The 10,737-nt window shown below is 40.4% G+C and overlaps 1 protein-coding gene across 1 annotated transcript; it reads left to right on the top strand.

Annotated features, from left to right (window-relative positions):
* Positions 1 to 459: 459 nt before the first annotated feature.
* On the top strand, positions 460 to 8,698 carry LOC135113392 (tryptase beta-2-like). The gene is made up of 7 exons (XM_064028647.1): positions 460 to 536; positions 1,101 to 1,183; positions 2,183 to 2,444; positions 6,105 to 6,219; positions 7,374 to 7,518; positions 7,856 to 7,998; positions 8,359 to 8,698. The coding sequence occupies exons 1-7, from the start codon at positions 460 to 462 to the stop codon at positions 8,524 to 8,526; spliced, it is 993 nt and encodes a 330-aa protein (XP_063884717.1). The 3' UTR covers positions 8,527 to 8,698.
* The last annotated feature ends 2,039 nt before the right edge of the window (positions 8,699 to 10,737 follow it).

Genomic DNA, 10,737 nt, shown 5'->3' with positions numbered 1-10,737 from the left:
CCATGAATACCTGGCCAAGTAGTGGCTCGCTAGGCATGGGAAGTTGGAGGAAGGGGTGGGCGCTGGGCACGAGTGTCCTTGGTTTCCGTGGTAACTGCATACCCGTTTTTATGGCAACTGAAGCGTAGGAGTCTCTCCACGCATGAGCGGAAAATGGAGACTCGGGCCAAGGAGGGATTGCCTTGTCAACTTCAACTTCAGCTTGGGAATATGTCAAAGTCACTAAACCATCCGCTCTTCTGAATATCTCACTGTGCCATGACATGCTTCATGCGCTGCTCCTCCACTGCAGATATATGAGGACCTCAAAGGAACTGTGATATTTGCGATTTGCTTGGAGCATCTCTTGCCACTTCTCACACACTAGCGTCACACACACACACACACACACAGACATCCCGGGTCACAGAGTCAGAGTCACACACACACACACACACACCGCGTAGTGTAGTGGTTAGCATGCTCGGCTCAACAACCAAGAAGGCCCGGATTCGAATCCCGGGCGCGGCGAGGCAAATGGGCGAGCGTCTTAATGTGTAGTTCCTGTTCACCTAACAGCAACCTAGCAGCAAATAGGTACGGGATGTAACCCGAGGTGTTGTGACCTCGCTGTCCCGGTGTGTGGTGTGTCACTGGTCTCAGTCCTACCCGAAGATCGGTCACTATGAGCTCTGAGCTCTTTCCGTAGGGGAACGGCTGGCTGGGTGACCAGCAGGTAAATCTCACAAACACACACACACACTCGCACTTCTGTCCTACTTCTTGCTTCGAAATGTTTTTCTATTCCGTCTGTGTGGCTCATGAATCATCTGTCGCTCCCTCCCTCCAAATATTTTCGTATTCCGTCTGTGTGGCTGATGAATCATCTGTCCCTCCCTCCCACCCTCCCTCCTTCACTCCCTCCCGGCCCCTACCCAGCACCCACCACCTCGCTAGCCTCTGATAAATGCACCACGCCGCCTCTCCCCTGGACCAGTGTCAACGGCCCACTCGGCGAGAAAGGTGGAGGCAGGGTGGAGGCTGGGTGGAGGTGGAAGACAGCTATCCACGGCACTTCTTTCTGTCCCCAAAGCAAAACTAATTCCCTTATTCCTTTTCAGCTACATCAGTATTTGTTGTGGCAATGTTATCACTATTTTCTATGTTACAGCACCGTCATGCAATCCCGAGAGAGCAATATGCAGTAAGTTCCCAACAAGTCTGTTCGTTGTAACCCATTCATGCATTATAAAACTTTTGTTTTGTGTTTCTTTTCTTTGTGGGGAGTTGGCAGTCTCGGGCCAGGGCTGTCCTGAGAAGGTGTTGGTTTTACAAGTACCACGTCACACGCCCGGCTGGTTTTTGCCATCTACAAACACGCTTGGTGTTGCAGAGCATCTTCAGGATACAGAGAGCTCGCCTTGATTGTAATGTTTCATGACAGTAGTTGTACACAACGACCCGTTAATCCCATTGCTTTACCTTTAGATAATTCCACCTCTCATGAAAGTGTTCCCAAATGTATGGACACATTTATCATTATGTCAGTGTCTATAAAGCTGCGACAAGTAGCAATTTCTCAAATTCAAGTGAATTTCATATTTATAAATTAAAGAAGAAGAATTGATATACGGATTAATGAAATGCCATGTACATCACGAGTATCATAAAACACACACACACACACACACACACACACACACACACACACACACACACACTAGGTATGACGGGTGGAGGAAGTTGTCTATAATAATTGTATGTGACATTTAATTCAGCATTACATCATTATCTTCCGGATATGCATATACTAAACATTAAACATCAGTTAGATAAATGAGGTTTTGTTACTCAAAAAGTTATTTTTTTCATTTGTGGTTAAGAGTTAAAAAACTGTATGTACGTACGTACGTATGTATGTATGCATTCACTACCTATTCTTAAACGCTTTGCTCTCTCACCAGGACTATTTTCAAGAATAAGAGATGGTTAGTTGGGTTCTGATGAGTCTCTTCCCCACTGATGATGTAGAATCCCTGTTGAATTGTCACGATGTTCATGAGAACACCTTTGAAAACTTTCTCCACTACAGCCTCTGTTAAAAGCAGTTGAGATAAAGCGCAGAAACGTTCAAGACAGCAGGTCGATGTGTCTGCCTCTCTTCATCTCTTGGCGTGTTGCTCATGCTCATATTGCTCCTCAGGGAAATGCGGCGAGGCTCCTATCGAGGTGGCGCGCCTCGCTGACGACGGCACTCGTGAGGTTCAGGTGTTTAAATACGACATCAATGGCAATGTAATTGGCCAAGACACGAGGATAATCGGCGGTGACAAAGCCTCGCCACTGGAGTACCCATACCAGGCGGCACTTGTAAAAGGCTCAGGTCTCTTGTTTTTGTGCGGAGCATCCATCATTACCCGGGAGTGGGTGCTCACCGCCGCTCACTGCTTGGCGCCATTGCAGGGGTAAGTGCATGCTATGAATGGCCCGCATACTCAAACACTTTTAATAGGCTGTATAAGAATTAATTATTGTTTTGAAGGATGTTTTCATGTTTATACTGATACTTTAACAAGGATTCTATACTTTTATACACTTGTAACAAGATACACAGGAAGTCACTTGGATTAGATGATGTTGCCATGATTTCAATGATGATTTACTAAGGAGTCAACACTTTTAACAAGCTGTAGTGGAAGTCACTTTGATTTCCAAGAGAGACGGTGCTTTCATGCTTTTATTGAAAGTTTAAGAAAGAATCTACACTTAATATAATGTAGCGTAGATTTAAGGTATTTTCATGGATGTTTTCATGATTTCAGCGACAGTTTAAGAGGAGTATTACACATTCATGAAAGTGTAATAGTACTTCCTATGATTTTCTATTTAGCTTAACTAAAAAGTTTCGCTTGTAGAAACTGGAAGACATTTACGGTAACAGCGATCATTTTGAAATTAGGTTTAGTTTGCAATGGGAGGAAGATTCGAGAAGCAGAAACGTAAGATATCTGACATTAAGGAGAGTAGACATTAAAGGTGAAATCCAGGAGAGAAGTGGGTGAGGTAGGATAGGGTGGGAGAAGTGAAGTGATGTGTGAGGGCGAGGCAGACGGCCAGATCATGCTGAGATGGGCGAGGTGAGATCCAGGCGGACAGGTGAGTGGAGATTATGGAGGTGGCCGAGATGAGAAGATTAGGAAAAGTAAATGCTGAAGAGTTGTACAAATATTTCGTTAATAGATGACATTCAGGACAGATGGTAAACACGTATTAAATATGGATCATTTAGTTCATGACCTTAAGTGGATGATTGGTGGATTAAACCACTATATACGGCTGAAAAGAGCTATATATAAGAGAGTAAAGGCAGGGAAACAGGATTCATTGTTAGTTTCGGGGAAGAGGTGAGTAATATTCTAAACGACTATTTCTTTACAGTTTTCATTCAGGAAAAAAATAAAAAATAAATAAACATGCAGAAATTCTGCATAGAAAACAAATTTTCAGAGAAATAAAGAGAAAGAGAAATTGACAGATATTTCCATGACCAAAGAGAAAGTGGAAAAGATGCTCGATAAAATGAAAAAAAGTTTGTAACCACGACTAGGTTATTAGTGAACCGCTAGTCAGAATCTTTAACAAATCACTATATTCAGAAAAGGTACCAGCAATGTAGTGTCCATCTTTAAGAAAGGATTCAAAACTTCAATATCGGACTACAGACCTGTCAACTTTACTTCAATCGTGGATAAAATAATGGATTCGTCAATTCCCAGGAACATTGGGGATCATTTAGGCAAGCATAACTTGATGAATCAGTCACAGCATGGCTCCACGAAGGAGGCACCCAAGTGGGACCAAGTAATGAGGGGGGTGCCACAGTGTTCACTTTTACGACCACTATAATCTTAACATTATTGATCTAGAGAGTGGGATTACTAATGATGCTAGTAAATTTACAGATGACACAAACATTCGGAGTCCATCTACTTGCAGACAGGTTTTGATGTGCTGAAGAATGGACAGACAGATGGCAAATGCAATTCAATATTAACATATGTAAAGTTCTTAGGTACACAATAAAGACCGAGGCTCTGGTGAGATGAGAAAAGTAAACATTTAAGAGTTACAGTTAGCTCTGATCTCCATCAAAGAAAACAGTGCATTGAGGCAAGACATAAATCAAGTTAGGTAATAGGATTAATTTTTTAGGGATGTTAATGCTAAATTCAAAGTTATAATTGGTGTTTGTTAAACATTATGTAAATTATAGAATATTAGTCTATTAGAATCAGTGGAAATCAGTGGAAAGGAAAATTATTAAAATGATGCATGGGTGAGGAGTATTCCTTACGGAAGGAGACTGAAGCTTTTCAGTTTACATTCCTTAACTAAGGAAACGAAGGACAAGAGGAGGTCTGATAGAGATCCTTAAGTCGTATAAAGGATATTAAAAAGGATAACAGCAGAATTCTCAGGGTCAGTAATCAGAAAAGGACAAAAAAAAAAAAAAGGTATTCAAGCTTGACAAAGTTAGATTTAAAATAGAGGCGACGAAAGAATTTATTTTGAAATAGAGTGGTAGATGAATGGAATAGGCTCAGTGACCAGTGTCTTGTCTTAAGTCATTGGAAAAAAAAAAAAAAAGAATATATAGGTGGAAATAGGATTTCCATGCATGGAATGCCACATGTGGGCCTGACAGCTTCTTGCAGCTTCCCTTATGTTAATGGTGTTCTTATGTTTTAGTCCAGTGTTTTCCCATTGCTCCGGTCGTGAGCCACTTTTCATACATGAGCCTCATCCATGGCCTCTCATCCATGGGCCGTGAATACAGTGAGTGTCTACACTCCTACACTCATTACTTCCTTAGAAAGATTAAAAGTTTTTTCTTGTTTTTACCTCTGGTCTTCTTTGTCTATTAGGGTCACACACCAACTATTGCCAAATGGCAGCTGCTTTTGTTGCACAATACTGCATTTTGTAATTTCAGCCACACGTGTGTTTCTCTCTCTCTCTCTCTCTCTCTCTCTCTCTCTCTCTCTCTCTCTCTCTCTCTCTCTCTCTCTCTCTCTCTCTCTCTCCTTCTTCTTCTTTCCAGGCAGGCAGCTTCCCATCATAATTAATTACTTATGCAATATTGTATATAGTAAATGCATTACTAATGCACAGTACATACATAGACATATTACATATTGACTTGATGCATACATAATCCTGTCCTGTCCTGTGGCTGAGCGCGTGGCTTACATCTTGCTGTATAACCCCAGGCGGGAACCACTGGCCCTAGTTGATGAGCAGCAGCCACCGCTCACTGCCACTGTGTTTGGCGTTTTCCTCAACAATAAGTCATTTGATAATCGCAATCCACCAGTCGACCAATCGTCAGCATTGTAAGATCATCAGCAGATCGAATGACTTGAGGTTGAGAAACATTGAACACTTACCTTCTGACTGTTGAGCTGCCCCAACAGTCCAGTCGATGTCACGTCTATGAAGTGAATGGATATAGATGAGTGCATAGTTGGACGAATGAACAGCTTTAAGTGAAGACCTCCACACAAGGAGCAGAGACGCGATGGATGGAAGAAATTCTTTTTTATTTATATATTTTAGTTTTTCTCTCTATTTTTTTTTTTTTCTTTTTACAATTAGACGTCACTTCGCTGGGCACTGGACTTCAGCAGGGTGAGATTCACGTCTGTACTGTAAGACGTCTGAGAGTCTATCTCCACGGCTTTGAACAGGCTCTAATAGAAAGTATTGGTGTTCTCAAGAGTGCCTTCATTATTCAATTGATAATTCAGCAAGGATTCTGCATCATACTCGCAAACAGCAGAAACACTCAGAAGGACACTATTCGTCGTCTCTGTGGCTTCGAAAATTGTCCTCATAAAAGAAGGAGAGAGCAACATTGACTTTTCATTCTGGGGTTACGTTAATTTAGGTACAGTTTAGTATAGTTCTTGATTTTCACAGCTGATACCTTCAGTGTGTATATCACGATACTGAAAGGCATTATATTTTATCCAGAAATAGTCAGTCTCCAAATTAGGTGTTTAGTTATTAATAATACAGGACTCAGTCTCGGCCGGTCTCTCAGCACAGTTCCTGTCTGTCCGCAGTGACTATTCTGATCTGTTGGTCGGCATCGGAAACACCTTCAGGGACTTGATGCTGTACATGGATGCGAAAAGAGTTATCATACACGAAGATTACAATGATCTTCGCATTGAAGACGTAAGTGTGTGGATGTATTTATTGTAACAAACGGAGCCTGAGTTACATTTGTGTGGTCCTTTCCCTGTATCTTATTTGCATATTTTTTCTTTCCTTTAGTTGATGTGCATACTCTCCTCCTCTCCATGACCTCATCTTCTAGTCTACGTATTCCAAGACACGTATAACCAAATATTCTTGGAAATTTGCTTAGAATTCTGCTTAAGTGTTTATCTTAAATCTTTACAGAAGCAAGTACAGCAACATATTAATCCTTAATTTCATATTATTAGTACAATAGTTTTAATTTTTTGCGAGGAAATAAAAAAAAATGTTATCATCATTATTTGTGTCTTTTATAAGCAAATTACGTACATCCGTCGCAAGGCTCAGTATTTGTGTCATTCTTTACAACCTTGAGCTCACACTCAGCAACTCAAGTTTCTGTCTCGCTGTTTTCTTAAGTATGGAAGAGATCACGATCATTAAGATAAAAAAAAAAAAAAAAAAAAAAAAAAAAAAAAAAAAAAAATAGGGGAAATCCAGTCGGAACGACGATAACACTCCTCGTCGTCCAGTCAGTGTATGAGGAAAGAAGTAGTTTGAAGACAAAAAAGTTGCACGGTCATATATTATCAGGAAAGTAAATGAGACACACGGCAACAACAGCAGGGCACAGGAAGGGCCAAGGCCATAACTGCTGCAGGGCTGCATTTTTCCCGTTGGCAGTGTAATAATCGCTTTCATTTCTGGCGTCAGTACAGCACTCCTTCCTGTAGGACTCTCCAAGGCACGTCTCACCTTTTGCCACTCCTAACACCACAGTACCATCTACAGGCTCCTTCACGGTCAGCTGTTTTGCTTTCTTAAGTTATGCAAAAAAAAAGTTGATTGCCCTGGACAGTGCCTAACTTTTTTGGCGCTCTAAAATAAGCCGGCTAGAAGCTTTAAGCAGGGAACTGACTGAGCTCAACGTTTAGCTGCACAATCTCTCCTTAAAATCCTTAAAATCTTTGTGCATACGTGCCCAGCTGTCTTTATTTCTACAGGGGAAAAGTACAGCTTTTTTACTCAAATACATTCCTTCCTTTCTCTTAATTCCTTTATGATATTCAGGCTTTTCCTCTTAGAAAAGTAAATTTTACATCTTTTCTACCCCATTAATTCCTGTTCAGGGAAATGACATTGCCCTGATTCAACTACCGGCGAGACTCAACTTCGACCAGAACCCGTCGGTGCAGCCCGTGTGCCTGGCCGAGGCTGAGGACTTGGTGATTGGGCAGGACATGGTGAACACTGGCTGGGGACTCCTCAACACATGTAAGACTGGCCAGACTGAAAGAGATGATGCACATTTCTTCCACATTATCGCACTCTATACATAAGATTTATCGTTAAACAGCTCTCCTGCCTCCCTCGACTTTTGCATGACAATCTTTCTCTTAAAAATTCCGATAACTAAGACTACCTCCTGTCCAGCTTTCACCATGAAGACATCAATGAAAACCCCAATACTATCCAATATTATCTGTTTAGTTCTTTATCGTCTCATAAGAAACTCTCATGATACCCACAGTCTTCCACTAGATTTTGTTAAAAATATTTCAGAAAAAAAAATCGATGTTGTCCCATGAGCTAACACACTTGCTTTCCTCAGCTAAGAAGGCAATCCCCCCTAATGAACTGTATGAAGTAACTCTCACTCAAATGGACGTGAAGGTCTGCAGACGCTCTGGAGATGTACCAAGGGACCAAAAGAAGGTTATTTGCACCGTCAACACTGACAAATCCAGCTGTAAAGTGAGTCCCTTTTCACCACGTGTTCCTAGCAGTTAACTGAAGTTATAATTCTTATGATTGACGTAGCAAGATATAAATCGTCTTAGTGTTCTTGTCCTCTTTCTCGTCTTCATCATCATCATAATCATCTATCTCCTTCCTCGTCATCTTTCTATCTCCTCAGCTACCTCCACCCCCGTCTCCTCCTCTTGTACTCCCTCATCCTTCTCATCATAATACGTACACACACAGTCCTAAGTTTCTCCTAACTATTTGACTGGTAGTGTGACGTTCTTTACTTTATCTGAATAACCCAGTTGTGTCTTTCGAAATGATACAGTAAACTAACACAAGATAACGTATACCTGATGACTTCCCTAGGGCGACAGTGGAGGGCCTCTGGTGGTGCAGCTGTGTGACGGACGATGGGTGCAGACAGGAATAGTCAGCTACTCGATTGGGCTCTGTAGCGGGATAAATTTGTTCACGAGCGTTCCTTACTACAGAGACTGGATAATTGATAACATAAAACCCACTTATTTTTGCTGAGCCGCCCTGCCTGCAATTCCTGATTTTATTAGGAACATTTTTGTTACATTCGTTTAGAAAATTTAGATTTTATTTTCAGTTCTGCAGTTGTGATTTATGATATTGCCATTTTTTGTTTAATCTACTTTCAAATGTTTTTTTTTTTTTATGTAGGAGGGACACTGGCCTTTCTTGCACTCCCTTATTATTATTATTATTATTATTATTATTATTATTATTATTATTACCACTACTACTACTACTATTAATATTATATATATATATATATATATATATATATATATATATATATATATATATATATATATATATATATATATATATATATATATATATATATATATATATATATATTTTTATCATGACTGTTCCCTTTGTAGTTCTGTACGGAATTGTTTTACTTTTCATAGATGCACAGTTCACCTTGGCAGTGAAGAGTTTTCTTTGAGCAAAAAGTAAACATGAATAAAGAAACAATAAAAATTATGCATCCTAACTGGGCTTTTCATTGTTTTCGCTTAACATTTGTTGATGGTGATGATGATGATGATGATTATTATTAATGATGATGATGATGATGATTATTAATGATAATAATAATAATAATAATGATAATAATAATAATAATAATAATAATAATATTATTATTATTATTATTATTATTATTATTATTATTTATGTATTATTATTACTGTCATTGTTTCCTTCTCTCTTCCTTCCTTTCTTTTACCACTATTAAGCCATACACGAATATTTAAATTCACATCAAATCAACAACGGTGTTGCTGGACGCTGGGTGTCTCCCGCACTGCATCTAAGCACGTACGTCTCTTCGCTGGTCGAGGCCGGCGGTGATGTATTCATTCAGTCCCGGTGTTGTCGGATCGGTGTTGTACATCGTAAATTCCGAGGACTTTTTACGATATAATATGGCGGCGTCTCTTTCAAGTACGTATCGTAACAAGTTACGAGATCGGCCATGTGAGTTACGTGAGGTTGTATGAGATGTGATGGTTCCAGTATGCGGCCCCTGGAGTCTTGCTAGATCTCTTGCGTCTTGTTAGTAGTGCTGGAGTCTCTTGGTAAGGTGAAGAAAACTTCTGAAAACTGTTGTGCAGTTAATAGCAATGAGTGCATGAATGTGTCTAAAATAAGAAAACGAAACAATGTCACAAGGCTATGGTAATATGAGTAATATTTTTAATAATATTGGCAAGTAATAACAATAAGTGGTAAAGAATTCATATTGGAAATCCAGCAACTTCCGTTGGAGCTTCAAAAGATTAGATAAAAAAAAAAAGGGAAGGGATTGACAGGTAGAAATGGGTTTTGTATGTTTCACAGAGTGACTGTCACATGCACGCCTGGAGGCTTCTTGAAACTTCCCTTATTTTAGTTTTTTAGTTTCCCTTCCCTTACGTTCTTATATTGTTGCGTTTGCTTCTCTACAGAGAATGCCACGTGTAAGCCTACCAATTTAATTGCACCGCCCCATAGGATCTCATGTTTTGGATGTGCTGCGCCAGATGACGTCATATGTAGATGCAGAGCCTTGCAACAATGAGCCATATTCTTTTGTTTTGTTTCTTTTCCTTTTATGGGCACACAAAAAATGCACACCTGTGCCACAATGTGAAGGTAGTAAAAATATCAAGCATGGCAGACCACATCCTGTGCTGTGCCACCCACACACACACACACACACACACACACACACACAGAGGAAGCAGTCACACAGGTGGAGGTTGGAAGGTGGCTAGGCAACAGTGACTATTGTGAAATTAGGTGCAGATAAAAATGGGAGAAGCTTCTAGAAGGAAAAACATTACTTAGATACCTGACTTTGAGAGAGCAGATTTTGAACGATTAAGATTGTACCTTCAAGTGAGATGCAGGGCAGCGGTGAAGGAGATAAAAAAAAAAGGTGAGGGAGGCGATGTAAGGTGCGAGGTTGGAGAGCAGGAGGGGACGAGAGAGAGGGAGATATGCTGAGGTGCGAGAATGGTATTCGAGGGCCAGGTCATGTTGGGATGGGCGAGGTGAGGTCGAGGCGGGTGGAAGATAGAGTGGAGACAATGGAAGGGATCCGAAAGGGGGAGATAAGGGAAGGTAAATATTGATGAGTTGTTTAAATATTTCATTGACAGATTACATAAAAGCCAAAGAGTAAATATTCCTTATTCCAATTAGACCACAGAAGAATAACCCTAA

Source organism: Scylla paramamosain, chromosome 25 (genome assembly GCF_035594125.1).
Source record: "Scylla paramamosain isolate STU-SP2022 chromosome 25, ASM3559412v1, whole genome shotgun sequence".
Taxonomy (NCBI): Eukaryota; Metazoa; Arthropoda; class Malacostraca; order Decapoda; family Portunidae; genus Scylla; species Scylla paramamosain.
This window is presented reverse-complemented; position numbering and strand designations above follow the sequence as displayed.